This window comes from Perca flavescens, chromosome 5 (assembly GCF_004354835.1).
Source record: "Perca flavescens isolate YP-PL-M2 chromosome 5, PFLA_1.0, whole genome shotgun sequence".
Lineage (NCBI taxonomy): Eukaryota > Metazoa > Chordata > Actinopteri > Perciformes > Percidae > Perca > Perca flavescens.
Genome location: NC_041335.1, coordinates 13,456,741 through 13,472,039, shown reverse-complemented (window position 1 = coordinate 13,472,039; position 15,299 = coordinate 13,456,741). Strand labels below are relative to the sequence as shown.

Here is a 15,299-nt window from a genome sequence, read left to right as displayed (position 1 = left end):
GATTTATGGTAAACAAGAGAAATAAATCATTTTTTAAATGTGTTTTAATCTGCCACTAATGTCACCACAAACACCACTACAGTCTGTCTGATGTTTGTTGGTCACATTTCCTCTCTTTGATATCAGATTCTCTGATCTCTCAAACATGTCTGAGCATGTTGTTTATGAGCTCTGTGCTGTGTTCAAGCCTCTACACCAGAGGTTGTCAATGTTTTTCCAGCCAAGGACCCCTTACAAGATATACAGGGGACCCCCTCATGTATGTCCCTTGGAATAATTTGACGTAGCCTATTTTTTACACTTCTAGTCTTAGTTATGTGAAAGAACAACACAAGATAAATGTGTTTAAAAGATATTAGACATGTATTAAACATATTTGCAGATTCTAAGGTTTATAGATTTTTTAGATTAAAAGGTAATCTATTGTAAATGTATAAATCCAAATATTATTAATTGAACTAGGAAGCCTTCTGTAAAAAATGTAGATCATAAGTTAAATGAATCTGAAAACATTTCACAGACCCCCTGGCAGAATGCCATGGACTCCTGGGAGTCCCCAGACCCCATTTCTTCTTTAACCCACTTTCTTTATTGTACACAAGTGAGGATAAATATGTTATAGTTTATATTCACAAAATTGTTTTGTCTCTCTAGCAACACAAAGAACCCCCAAATGTCCGTCATTGCAAAACAATCAAGGCCCACTTACTACACAATTTACCTAGTTGAAGTATTAACTTCTAACTCCCTGTTACTGTCTTGATATGACCTTCTCAGTATAATTATAATTATTGTATTATTTTTACTGCTCTTTTGTTTATTTTGTCTATTTTTCACATTTATTTTTTATTCTACCTTTTAAACTTTACTTTCTTAGTTTTTATATTTTATGCTACTTTCTACATCACTACATTTGCTTGACAACATTAGTTACTTTACATATTATTAAAACAAAATATAGTCAATCAATGATGATATATTATGATATATTAATCCACCCAGCAGTATATAAAGTAATCAAAATGAGCTCCACTGGGCTTTACCAGCTGCAACATGAAAGTGATGAACAAATGAATGCATCAATAATTATTTGTGCTTTTGGTAAATTTTGGCTTTTTAATTTTAAATTGCATATGGCATACGTTGGCAAGGCTGTGAGTTTTCTTTCTTTCTTTTTTTTTTTTTTAATTTTGGAAGTTGAACCTCAGCTTCTATAATAGGTAATAATACACTTTGTAGCCAATGTACAGATACTCAGACCATTTAGGATCCAACAGCCAATTCAGCATAAAATCATGCACTCTACTATCCACCAGATTGAGACATTTTCTCATTTTTGAGGCATGCTATTTCCCTGTCACCAGGATGAAGGTGCCATCTTGTGTCGTTCATCAGTTTTCACATTTGACTTGTTAACCTGCTGTGACATTCACTGCAGGAAGACATGTCAAAACTTAATCAGTAAAGAGACATTTATCACGCTCTGTCGTTTTGTCCACAGGAGTCACACCCTGTAACACTGATGCTGTGATCAGGTCCTATGGGAAAGATGGGAGAGAGAAGTTTCAGCTCTCAGGTTGTAAATAGTATTTGGGAATGTGAGATTTGAGGCTTTATGTTAAAGTGTCTAAACATTAGGAAATCCACTACACAATATGTGTTATCTTATGTGTGTTAGAACTTTTACGTCTGTGTAATAAATCCTCTTAATTGATTCAGTGCAGAGAGAAAATGTTGGTTGTAAAAAGCAACAAGTGATAGAAAACTCGGCTCATTTCTCTGTGACAAAGCTGTTTTAGTGAGGAAGGTTGAAAGGACAGAGACTGACTGACTCCAATGTACTTTGTGGTGTTTCAGGAGCAGAACTGCCTCAGTTATAATCTCATTTTAGTTTTTGCATTTTGTATTTTTTACAGCTTTGTATGATACTCTGAAAGAAGACAAGACAAGAAGACAATACTTTGTTCATGTTTGTTTATTCATCATGTTAGGCTTGATTTTGTTCACACATCCCATCAGTAAAGTCTGCTCAAAGATTTCACGTACAGATTCACTTCATCCATTCAATCAGTTTGTCTGACCAGAATCTCAATTTATGTCAAAGAGAATAATGCACAATCTACTTATTGATTATGATCAAGGAAAACTGATAAATGTGGTTATAGATTTATTTACAAATGTACACAAAGAGAACAAAGTATATAGGATAAAGGAGATATGGTGCTTTCTCTCTTCAGACTCATGCTAGTGTGGAAAAGAAACAACAGCATACAAAAAAATCAATCAGAGACGTTTTCATTTTCAGCTTATGTTAACAAAAATAATCATTAAGCATTGATAGCCACCGTGGCTAAACAGAAACAGGAAGGATGGCCACCTAAAGAAACATTTACACAACAACTAATGAGAAGATGTCAAAGTACATCCCATAATGTTCGATTGACAGCTGATCTCTCTCTATATAATATATTGAATGAAAGTCTGAATATATTAAATGAATTACTAAATATATTGAATGAACATCTGAATATAATGAATGAAAGTCTGAATATATTAAATTAACGTCTGAATATAATGAATAAAAGTCTGAATCTATTGAATGCAAGGCGTGTTGACGTTAGCCTGATGAAAGCATAGGATGAAAGGGACCTGCCTGACCAAAGAGGTTCCTTTCATTCGGTCTTCCACGATGAAAAAGTGAATAAACTTCCTATATATTCTTCAATAGATATCGATACTAGGACAATGAATCCCAAAGTCTAAAACTGTAAAGCCTGAAAATGGAATTGATCAGCAAAAAAGCACTAATCAGAAAACATTCCGGGGAGTCGGAACGTTTAATGCGGAGCTTGTATGCGACCGGAGATATTTATCCGAACACACTGTCCCTCCCAGTAAAACGTCCGGAGATTTCAGTCTGCATGCCGCGAATCTGAAAGAAAGCTATGTCAAATTAAAGAAGAATCTGTTGTTTCTCCACATCGATGGAAGAAGAACAGTATCCGCTGATGATCTAAGGTCCGTTTTTATGACACAACATTACTCGGATCTCTAAAGAAAAGCAAAACCAGGACACCAATAAGCAAACTGTCCAGACACCTCAAGTCAGTATAACAATTATGTTTTTTGTTGTTGTTTTTTTTTTTTACAATAAACAAAAATGATATGAAATTGTATACCAACTTAAAGTAGGCCTAGAAGCTGTAAAACGTCAGGCCAAAATAACAAACCTAAAAAGAAATAGAAACTGAACTAACGTTACAGACTCAAACAAAAAAAACACATTACTAACCTGGGGTACATTTAGTAAAAAAGTCCAAACAGCCATCTGATTTACAAGAGAGTCGGTTTGTGAATTTAAATCTGTGTGAGCAATGTAACAAATGAGGGCTTTGTGTCCTAGTATTCTACGTAGACTGGGTAAACCCAGATTGAGCTTGGTCTGGTGATAGCCAGACTACTAGTATTAGGAAGAGGGTCCTAAATCAGCTCCTGCGACCCAATTGTTTTGTTACTTAATGATGACTCTAAATTACATCTGCTTGGGAGACAGAAGAAAATTTGGCTAGCCGGATCAACTGTGAATAAGAAAATGATAGCTCAGCGCTGCCTTCTGAGCTGCATGCAGAGTTTTCAATTAACAGAAGTCCGGCAGTGGCCAGTAAAAAAGTGCATTACAGTTCAGCATCTTTCGGATTGAGAAATCGTCGTACTTTAGCTGTTAATAAATTACCTCCTAGTAAGATTTTAGTTTTGCTCTCGTTCAACTTAAAGCAATAATTACTCATCCATTTATTTATTGCCAAAAGATAGATAGTAGGCCTAATGGAGTTTATAGCTGCAGCATGATTTGGTTCAGCAGAGATACAGTTGCTTGTCATCCACATAACTATTGAAACACACAATTAAAAGATCTTGACTTAATTTTGTGTCTTAGCAAGAAATGTTCACGTTACCGGCTAAATCTTTTTGCACAGCAAAGTTAAATGATATTATCAAAAAACTGCCTTTTGATTTTAATAAGCATTTAATTGTTTTCTCATTTCTTTTGACCTTATTTTTTTAATTTTAATCAGTTATCTGAAGGGCCAAGAAGATATGACATCCCAACATGACAATTCAATATTTTTATTATGATTTCTGGATGTGCGCCGTGATCATTTGGCTCTGATTGAAAATGAAAATAATAATTAAAATGTTTGAATGCCAAGAATTAGATCATTCGGATGATTAACTCCAAGTATATCACCATTCCTTCTCTCTTCCTTCTTCCCTTCCTCCTCTCTTCCTCCCTACGCCCTCCTCTCCTCTTCCCTCCTCTCTTTCTTCCCTTCAGTATGGAGCTCTCATCTTTACTTCATGACCTTCATTTATCATCCTCATCCTTTGAGAAGCCCCTCCCCTCCCGCTCCCTTCCTCCAATCACAGAGCTCCTGTCTCGGCTGCAGGAGAAGCTGATTAGTGCGTCCACCGACTGTGAAAAAAGCTCTCTGATTGGTCGTGTGGAAAGGCTCTTCCAAACAGCAGATCCCCATTGGCTGTTCCCAGCCAATCAGGATAATGGGTTGGCAGAGCTTCAGGATGCGTACGGCTCTCTGGTCAACGTTCTGATTGGCTGTGCAGCTCTGCCGCTCTGTGAGGGCGACTGTGACTCTCTGCCGGCTGCAGCCTATCAGAGCGTCCCTAGCAGAGCTGGACCAGTATGCTCCACCCTCACAGCACTGCTGGGAACTTTGGGAAACCGAGGCCGTCAGACTAGTGTGCTGCTTGCTGTAGCTCCAGCTGTGGCTGTGTTTGCTGTCACTCATTTCCAGGTGAGTCTGGACAGAAAAGTCTAAATCAGTGTTTCTCAACGGGGGCGTTCAGAAGATGATTGGGGGCGTTGGAGCAATATTTTGGAAAGGGGGGCGTTGAGGTGCCCTTGGGGGGCGTTTGTTTGAAAGCTAGTTTAAACCAAAGATTCACAATAACAATACATGTTTACACTTAAACTACTAAAAAATTGGAAGTCTGTATCATTAAAAGCTACTAGTTTACAGCACTGCGACTGGACGAGGCCGGTATCATAACTCTTCTTCTCTTTTGTGCTTCTGTCAGCTTTGTTTGGCGCAGCTCCGTGCTGCCTTCAGGGAAACGGGACGTCAGAGCATCATCTTAAATGGGCTCTGTACCACGTGAAGCTGCGTTCAGATTTAAAAAAAATAAAATAAATAAAAGCAATCGGCGCGACGTCCTGTTCTATTATTTACCCCTGCCCCTCCCCACCTAATGTAGCACAACTTTATATTTCACAGTAACAGTTTTTCCTCAAATCGTTTGTAGAACACAACGAACACTACTGTACATGAAGGCAGCTTAATTTCACGATAGAGAAAGAAAAGCGACGTGCGAGATATAGACGGGTTTCCTGTTTACAAACATTACAGGGTGCGTGCGCATACCAGGGGCAGAAAGACAGATTGGTGAGCTGGTCCGATAATGCAGACGCATTTTTGTCTCAGTCCCTTCATTTCGTCATGGCATTTATATAACACATACTCTATGGTCTTACAAAGCTAACGTTTTTGACCGATTACAATTTTATCTTTTTTGTGAGCTGGAGAGCTCTCGTTATGAGAAGTTAGCTATAGCTCTGTTTGCCATTCATTCCAATGGGGAAACATCGCGGCTAGAATTTCGACATGCATTCCGGTGGCGTATTCCTTTAAGCTTTCCTTATTGTTTGTATATAACTACTGACTCAATAAAACATGATTTTAGTTGGATCTGTTTGTCGGTCTTTAATTTTACAGTGTTACTGTGATATATATGTATGGCTATAATTATCATTTTAGGCTAATGTAATAGCCCGTGTTAACAGCAGGGTTACTCCTGAGTGTACCCTTATGGTTGGTTTATGCCTTAAAATAATGGCCAGGATTTCTGGGAAAAGGTACAATATGTTAGTTTCAAAACATCACTGCAGGTTGATTGTTTTTCGCAGCAGAGGTTGATTGTGTGCGAGAGGGCCATAACGCTGTCTCGGTTAGCTCGCCGAAGCTCTACTGCCACTGTCTCGGCAACGTTAGCTAATGTAGGCTAACTATAGCCAGTTAGCTTTGTATGTAACGTAACAAAAACCCACCCATCTCAGAGGAGCGAAGCTTAATATTTCATTCAATAAAGTTATGTACAAAATGAGCACTAACGCCACAGGTCTTATCTTGGCAATGTGGACGCAGACGACTGCCTTCGGAGTTTACTATATCGATATAGTAAACTCCGAAGGCAGTCGTAATATTTACCTGGTAGGCTAGGCTAACACTGTTGCACTAACGTTAGCAAAACATCGGCGTAGCTTTAGCTAGCTGTCTAAACTTGTCTTGAGTCCGGACCTTTAATTGTCTATGGTCCGGATTCGAGTACCACAGCCCTGACAGGTAGATATCACTTAGCTCAGTGGTTCCCAACCTTTTTTCCTTGGCGCCCCACCTACTCATGCCTAAGAAAAGCCGAGCCCCCCCCCAAAACCGAAGTTGAGGTAACTCTGGAAATAGAGCCTTACTTTCTTTTTTGATACAGAGCAGTTATCAGCACTGTGACGTTTTTCCGCCATGTTTCATTCATAAAATAGTGATGCCGTGGCAGCAGGAAAAACGAGGATACAACAGAATATATAGTTTTTATACAGACTTTTGTATACATTATATATTCTAGTGTATTATCATAATTTGTTTAACATGTGCAAATTTTTTTTTTTTTACCTCAACCTCAAACCAGATAAAGACTCGCGCCCCCCCTGTGATCTTTGCCGCCCCCCCTGGGGGTGCCCGGACCCCAGGTTGGGAACCACTGACTTAGCTGAACAACCAAAAGCTGCAACTTTTCTGATTGATACAATGGGAGCCTGACTGCTTGCAAATGACCCCAAACTGCCCCTCTTATGGCTTGAAGCCATAACCTCCGCCGGTTTTTGGCAAAAGCATGCTTCCCCCTAGGTATGTTAAACATCAGGCACCAATCACTGGCTCTGTTTGTACAATTAACTACGCAACAACTCCTTGGCATTTTGACTTACGCTATGCCTCTACTAGCTAGCTAGCTACACAAAACACGTCTTCTTTCTGCCCCCCGGTTGCGTGCGCAAGCAGTGATGGCGTTGCCAAGAAACCCATGTATATCGACTGTGCTTTGTTGTTTGGCAAACATTTAGCTGTTCCCCAAACTCCCGGCCAGTTCAGGGTTTGTGTTTGGTGTTTTAAAACTTTCTTATGGAAGCGATAGAGGCAGTGATGTCACCGTTTACTGTACGGGACTCTCACACCTCCACAAAACACAGCGCGATGTGGGGTTGCGTTTCTCCAAACCTTTTTTTTCTGCTATTTACTCGTAAGACAGGCGATAGCACACCTAGACTCTTCTAACCTAGACTATTCAAAGCATCAAAAAAGGGCTCTAACTAACTTTCAAAGGTTGTAAACTTATTTCCATTCGGCAGTAGGTGTCGTTCTTCAAGTCGTTTGTCATCACCAAAATACTGTTGTGTGTGTGTGTGTGTGTGTTATTCTTCTGCTTTTACCCCTTGGTAAGTGCCAGCTTGTTTTCCGTTGGAACATTTATATTTGAATGAAAAATAGATTTGAATGTTAAATTGCTAAACTGTTTCTGATTGGCTACTGTTAGTGTTTGTAATAATAATAATAATAATAATAATAAATTTTATTTAAAGCGCCTTTCATGACACCCAAGGTCACTTCACAAACAAAAAAGGACATTCAAATTATAAAATTCTAAAGGTGCTGAGGTTCACACCAGGGACATGCAGCAGGTCTTTTGATAATACCTAATTATAGTTTGAATGTTACATATCTAGTTGTTCTGATTGGCTGCTGGTTTTTAATTTGAATGTCAAATGGTTGCATTTTTTAAAAAAAAACCTGTAAATATATAACATTTCTATTTACATGGCTTTTTTGATACCTGGGAAACTAATACATGTGTTTGTCATTCAATTATTTGATTTTTTAATTATTTTTGATAACAATAGTAACAACAATAATAGGCCTAGGCCTATATCAGGGCGTAATCATTAATATTCGGGGCAATTGATGGGGGGCGTTAGGGACCTGGATAATGGATAGGGGGGCGCTGGCACAAAAAAGGTTGAGAACCACTGGTCTAAATTAAACTTTCTTATTGGTTTCATTTTCATACAAGTTTAAAAATCAACTAACTCTTGTTTGAGTCAACATTAGGTTATTGATGTTTATTTAATTTATTTTAAACAGTCTGTACTGTTACGTGACAACAGATATAGAAGGTTGACAAAAAGAGAGAAATCAAATACTAGCAGTTAATCATTAGAGTGATCGATTTCTTATGTGTCACCTCTTAAAGGTGCTGTAGGTACGATTGTGAAGATCCGGGACTAAGCCAAAAAATTTGAACATCGACAACTTCTCAGTCCCTCCCCCCTTTCCACTAAAGCCTAAATGGTCTCCTAAGCCCCTCCCCCCACAAGGGAGAGCTGTGCATGATAGAGTGCGTGTGAAGAGGGGGGAAGGGGAGGAAACCTATCTGCAGCTCGAGCTATCCGGATGCCCTTACCTACTGCATCTTTAATAGTTATCTTTTAAGTAGATACCACAAGATGTCTACAAAAAACAAATAAAAGATTAAAAAAAATATTATCCCGGCACACACCCAGAAATCATACTAAAAGTATGACATTTTAATAGGACTATTATTATTAATGCATGTCTTCTTAACCCTTTAAATAAATCGATAAAATACAATTAAGATCAAATACATCAGAAGAAGGAAAGTTTACTATGCTGCAACTCCAGCAAGTTTCTTGACTTATTTGATTTAAATTCTGTGTGTAAATGAATGGAAACAATTTAAAAATGTAAAACACGCAAACATGCAAAATCTCATTTCCACATTAAAATGTTGACTAAAAACGACTCGGCTTATGTTTATTTTGTTGAGTTGTTTACTTATATTATCCCAAATTTTTCCAACATTGTTAAAAACCCTGAGTAAACTGTCATTTTATTAAAGGTAATGGTCTGTTACATTTATATAAATTTCTCATTTTGATTTGATGATGAACCAATCTTTTATTCAAGGGGTTCTTCAGACACACAAAAACATGTAAAATAACGGACCATAAGAAAAGGTTATTTATTTTGAATTTTTCAATCTGTTTCTGTATCAGGATCAGGCATGGACCAGCTGCTCCTCCAGAGCAGCGGCTCAGAGCCTGCAGGAGGCGCTGCTGAGGGCGGGGGGCTGGAGGGACCCCCCCCACCTCCTGATGGGGGACAGGAGTCAGGGGGAGGAGGGGGAGGAAGGAGGTCAGAACAGAGGAATTCTGGGAGGAATCCTGGACATCCTACAGCATCAACTGACCAAGTGAGAATCATTTTCTCAAGATCATAGTTTGGTTTTGTTTACAGGAAGTTGGAACTAACTGTGTGTGTGTGTGTTTTGTTTTTTGCAGGGACTCGTGGCAGCGCTGCGAAGCAGTGAAGTTGGTGTTTGCGTGGACGCTCCTGCAGGTCTGTTTGACTTTTATTTAGTGATGAGGTCATCAAATAAGTTATAAAACAAACAGCAGTCCATTAAACTACATGTGGAGATATTAATCATTTTAACTTTATTAGTTAATCTCTCAAAAATGATTTCTCTTCAGACTTAGCAGCTTCAGTCCTGTGTTAGTGTCATACAGGATGCGTTCAGGCGCAGTACTGAATGTAGGTCACGGGTGTTTTGACAGATCAGTCACAAACGCACAATCATTGTAGTAGGGCTGAACGATTTTGAAAAAAAATCTAGTTGCGATTTTTCTGCCAGATGTTGCGATTACGGTTCGATTTGCAATTTTTTTAGCTACATATTGCACCTTCTAAGATCATATTAAATAAAGAAATAAAAAATAAATGAAAAATCCACTGTTGTGATATGAAATATTATTCCAGCATGTACGTATCTTATGAAAATACAGTAAATATAATAATGAAAAGAGGAATACACATTTTTTAATTAAATGTTACACCAAACATTCAACTAAATATTTCACATTTGTTTAATCGCAGTCTTCACGATTAGCTAATCACATTCTTTCAAATGGCGATTTCGATTTGAAAACGATCGTTTGAATCGTTCAGCCCTACACTAGTTACTGTAAAATGGAAGGAAAAAGACTTGAAGCCTAAATAATCTCTTCAGGCATTGCACAAAATGATGACAATGTGTAACACTTAGATATTAAGATTTTACACGGAATATATTATACATTAAATATGATGTCTCTGACAGTGACATTAAACTAATGTTTGTATCATCCAGCATTGAGTGTTCAGTTCATCCTTACAGAGACAGTATACTGTATGTATGTGAGAGTTGCTCCAGCAGGTTAACTTTTCACCCTGTCACTGATCGCTGTGTTTAATATGTGTAAACCAATGAATATGTGTGTGTGTGTGTGTTACTTACTCTCTAATGATGAGATTTTCTGTCATTTTTATCTCAAAAACCTCACAACATGATTAACTTCTGCTGGAGCTTAATTATAACAATGTGAGTCTCTATAGATGAAGCAAGGAATTGTGGGAAAGCAGCACATCCTTTCCTTTCTCTCCTAACTCTGTGTGTGTGTGTGTGTGTGTGTGTGTGTGTGTGTGTGTGTGTGTGTGTGTGTGTGTGTGTGTGTGTGTGTGTGTGTGTGTGTGTGTGTGTGTGTGTGTGTGTGTGTATATATGTGTGTGTGTGTATATATATATGTGTGTGTGTGTATATATATATGTGTGTGTGTGTGTGTGTGTGTGTGTGTGTGTGTTTGTGTGTGTGCAGGTGACCCGCCCCTCTCTCACCCCTCACCTGTCCCACCTCCTCCCCCCCTCCCTCCTCCTCAACGACCACTACAGACCAGAGAACTGCATGCTGGGAGTTCGCTGTCTGCACCACATCGTGCTCAACACGGTGAGCCTGCACACACACACACACACACACACACACACACAAAGGAACATTGTAAAATCAGACCTATTAAGAGGGATTTATCCAGTTTTGAAAACAGCAGAAAAAGTCAGATCTTCTAAGTGTTCTATCTGAGTTTGAGGAGTTTTTGTCCTCCAGTTAGTTTTTATGAAACAATCCCGCATCTTTTTCCATCTGAGGAGGATCAGTGATGGAGCAGCAGAGAGCTGCAGCCTGGTTAGTGGTGATCGGGGAGCAGCCTGAATATACATGTGAAGGGATGTTAAAACCCCCAAAAATCCTCCAGCTGCAGACAGGACCAAAACATCTGGCTGTGGTTGTTGCATCTGCATCACACCTGAAACTCTTCTTATCTACTCCTGAAGAAAATTAGAGCCTGTGAATGATTTTAAAGGTCCCATGACATGGTGCTTTTTGGATGCTTTTATATAGACCTTAGTGGTCCCCTAATACTGTATCTGAAGTCTATTTTATATAGACCTTAGTGGTCCCCTAATACTGTATCTGAAGTCTCTTTTATATAGACCTTAGTGGTCCCCTAATACTGTATCTGAAGTCTCTTTTATATAGACCTTAGTGGTCCCCTAATACTGTATCTGAAGTCTCTTTTATATAGACCTTAGTGGTCCCTTAATACTGTATCTGAAGTCTCTTTTATATAGACCTTAGTGGTCCCCTAATACTGTATCTGAAGTCTATTTTATATAGACCTTAGTGGTCCCCTAATACTGTATCTGAAGTCTCTTTTATATAGACCTTAGTGGTCCCTTAATACTGTATCTGAAGTCTCTTTTATATAGACCTTAGTGGTCCCCTAATACTGTATCTGAAGTCTCTTTCCCGAAATTCAGCCTTGGTGTAGAATTCCAGCCACTAGAGCCAGTCCCACAATGAGCTTTCCTTAGTATGTGCCATTTCTGTGTCTGTAGCTATTGAGGAGGAGAGAGGGGGGGCAAGGTGGAGGGTGGGGGTGTGGCCTTGACCAACTGCCACTTTGCTCATTTGAAAGCCATGATGTCTCTCTCTCATGGGTGGGCCAAATTCTCTGGGAGGGCAAAGCAGAGAAAGGGGAGGTAACCTTGCTCCTTATGACCTCATAAGGAGTAGATTCCTGATCGGCCCATCTGAGCTTTCATTTTCTCAAAGGCAGAGCAGGATACCCAGGGCTCGGTTTACACCTATCACCATTTCTAGCCACTGGGGGACCATAGGCAGGCTGGGGGAACTCATATTAATGTTAAAAAACTTCATAAAGTGAAGTTTTCATGCCATGGGACCTTTAAACATCTTTTGTAAAATAGGTACAACATACAAGAGCAATATTTATTTCGACAAAACTCCAAATGTGCATGTTTTTATGATGACGATGATTATGTCTGTTCAGCCTGCTGCAGATCTGCGTCAGTTCAACAGAGCAGAAGTTATCTACCAGGCGTTATTCAAACACCTGTACACTACAGAGACTGCTGTCATACAGGTAAGACACACACACACACACACACACACACACACACACACACTCTGTTTGTTCCGAACTACAACTTCCTGTAGACAAAGCCATATCAACTTAAAACGTGATGAAACTATGTAATGACAACACGGTATTGTAAATGACCTCAGACCTCTCTAATATTTTGTTCTTACTTATTAGCCGACATATATAAATAAACTTTAATGAAGGATCTGTCTGTCTGTGTCTGCCTGCCTGTCTGTCTGTCTGTCTGTCTGTCTGTCTCTAGTCGGTCCTGTCCTGTCTTTTGGACCTGTTGTTGGTTTTGGAGAAGCCTCCCTCCTCTCTCGCCCCCTCTTCCTCCCGCAGGAAGCCCTGTCGCCATGACGACGTGCTGCGTCTGGTCCTGAGACGCATGGAGGCGGAGGACAAGGTGGCGCTGCGACGTGTCTACGCCTCCGCTCTGCCTCTGTACATAGACAGGTAGGAGCTTTTGATGTTTGCTGGAGCAGCGGATGGAGTTAGTTGGGTTGCAGCAGGGCTCTAAGGGTGCGTTTGGTTTGTGTGCGGGGTCAGGATGGCCGTGGCGGTGTGCAGACACCTGCGGCAGGTGGAGCGGGTGGTGGTGGGATACCTGGAGGTCAGAGATCCCCCTGAAGAGACGAGCCGACTGAAGATCCTCGAGGTCCTGCAGAGAACAACCAGAGCAGCCTGGCCACGGTCAGAAAACACACACACACACACCCACACACACACACACACACACACACACACACACACACACACACACACACTGGTCTGGTGGTTCAGGTGGATGGTTTATGTTTATTTGTTTCACACACATAAATACAAATCACATTGAAGAAATATAAAATACATGTGAGGGTGTGGTAGAAACTGTAATGGCTTATATTTATAAAAACCACACCCCGCACCAAATGTTAACGTACAAAATCACCAGTACATGGTTTTAAAACTTTGGAGCTAAAACAGAAACTCAACTCTGACTTCTGGATGCCGAACAGAGGAACTGATTCTGTTCTCCGTCTCTCAGAATGGCGTGTCATGTTGCCGTGTTGCTGCGTTGCCTGTTGAAGTTGCTGGTTGCTGTGTCTTCAGACTGTCAGCTCAGTGACTCGGTGAGACAGAAGCTGATGAAGGAAACGTCTGTCTGTCTCAAACTGCTGGACGGCTGCTGTCATGGAGACCTGCAGGTGTGTTTAGCCGCTGACACTCTCACCTGGACGGCTGTCAGTCTGTTTTTCAGATAAACTGTCCTCTCTGAAGACACTCACCTGCCTGTCTGTCTGTCTGTCTTTTGGCCTCTCAGCCTCTCCTCCAGCAGGTCGACAGCAGCTGCTGCAGCTCTGAGGTGCTCAGTTGCCTAGCGTCAGTAACTGTGACGACAGAGAGGTGATGTCGAACACCTGGAACATCTCCCTACTGAAGACGTAAATCTATAAAAACATAAATATTGACTTTGATCAGTAAGTTTCTCAAACGGCTAGTCACTGTAGTTTTTCTCAAACAGGAACTGTGTGTATAGGACTGCTGCTGCTCTTGTTTCAGGCAACTATTTTATATTATGGGCTGGAATGTGTAAAAGTAACATTTCTTAATGTTGTTACCATGACAGCCGTGTGTTTTCTCTTTGTGCAAATCAAACAAAAAGAGATAAACAGCATTGTCCATTTCATCACCTGTATTATTTGGTATTGTTATATACTTTCTCTCACTCTGCCTGTATTACTGTTATGATTATTATTTGTGCTGTTCGACATGTAAGAACACGAAACTCCTTGTGATACAGGAAACCATTTCTGTAAGAGTTAAACGTTCAGTTAAGGAATTCCGATCTTTGATGGATGAATCTGACGTTGGTGTGAAGACGTGGCTCCTCCAGTGATGTCAACAGGAAGTTCCTTTTCTTCGGCGAATCAGGGATGTGTACTAGTGATGTGGTAGTGATGTTGGCACAGTTAACAACTGAGTGCTCCGGTATTTATCCATTCAGTTCTAGTTCTTCTGAAGAAAAACCTTACAATCTTAACTAATAATCACCGTGAATCTTCCCCAGTTGACAACTCACAAGTTTTCTGAAATGTTATGTTATATATTTATTAGGTGAAATATGCAAATGAGGCATTATATAAAACGTTTGGTGAATTTATGAGAAGTCTACAGACAATTTTTTTTTAACCACTTTGAATTTTCTTTAGTACATTTCATTAATCTTACACTTTCTTAACATCCAAATATGCTTGTTTTATTTTGGTTGACTTCTAATTTCCCATGATGCAATTTGATATCATCTTTCTGCTCCTTCTCCACTTCATCCTGGAGGTGGGTCATTTCAAACACTGTCATCTCATTAAAGGGGCTCTCCAGATATGTGGTATTTCTCACCCATAAAGTTGAGGGACTCACAAGATACGGATACAAAAAAAGTCGTAGGGAGGACTAATATTAGGCCTCCGCGAGACTTATTTTGATATGTAGGCTATTGGTGGGCTGCCCTTGTAAATGTGATGTACCATAGTATTTAGTCTGCTGTGGTTGTGCAGCTTATTATATGCAAAAACGGTATAACACTTTAATACAAAGAACGAATTGTAAAATAAATGTAAATTTATATTCATTCTAAACCTTAAAGGATGTCAGTGTAGCCTGCCTGTTTTGTGTGTTTCACTGCCATCCTGTCCGAACACAGATGAGTCCCATAATCTGCAGGAAGTTTTTTCACAGTGACTTTGTGATGCTTGTCATTAATCAGAGAAGTAAGACAATGCACCAGGCTGATTAGTGTATTACTGTAAACTTCTTATTAATCACGGCAATAATTATCTCGTAGGCCTATATCTTCTGA

General features: G+C 39.8%; 1 protein-coding gene across 1 annotated transcript; it reads left to right on the top strand.

The window, feature by feature from the left end:
- Positions 1 to 2,851: 2,851 nt before the first annotated feature.
- Positions 2,852 to 14,603, top strand: tti2 (TELO2 interacting protein 2). The gene is made up of 10 exons (XM_028578254.1): positions 2,852 to 3,018; positions 4,337 to 4,814; positions 9,200 to 9,396; positions 9,485 to 9,542; positions 10,837 to 10,965; positions 12,368 to 12,460; positions 12,723 to 12,916; positions 13,010 to 13,153; positions 13,488 to 13,647; positions 13,764 to 14,603. The coding sequence occupies exons 2-10, from the start codon at positions 4,338 to 4,340 to the stop codon at positions 13,848 to 13,850; spliced, it is 1,539 nt and encodes a 512-aa protein (XP_028434055.1). The 5' UTR covers positions 2,852 to 3,018; position 4,337; the 3' UTR covers positions 13,851 to 14,603.
- The last annotated feature ends 696 nt before the right edge of the window (positions 14,604 to 15,299 follow it).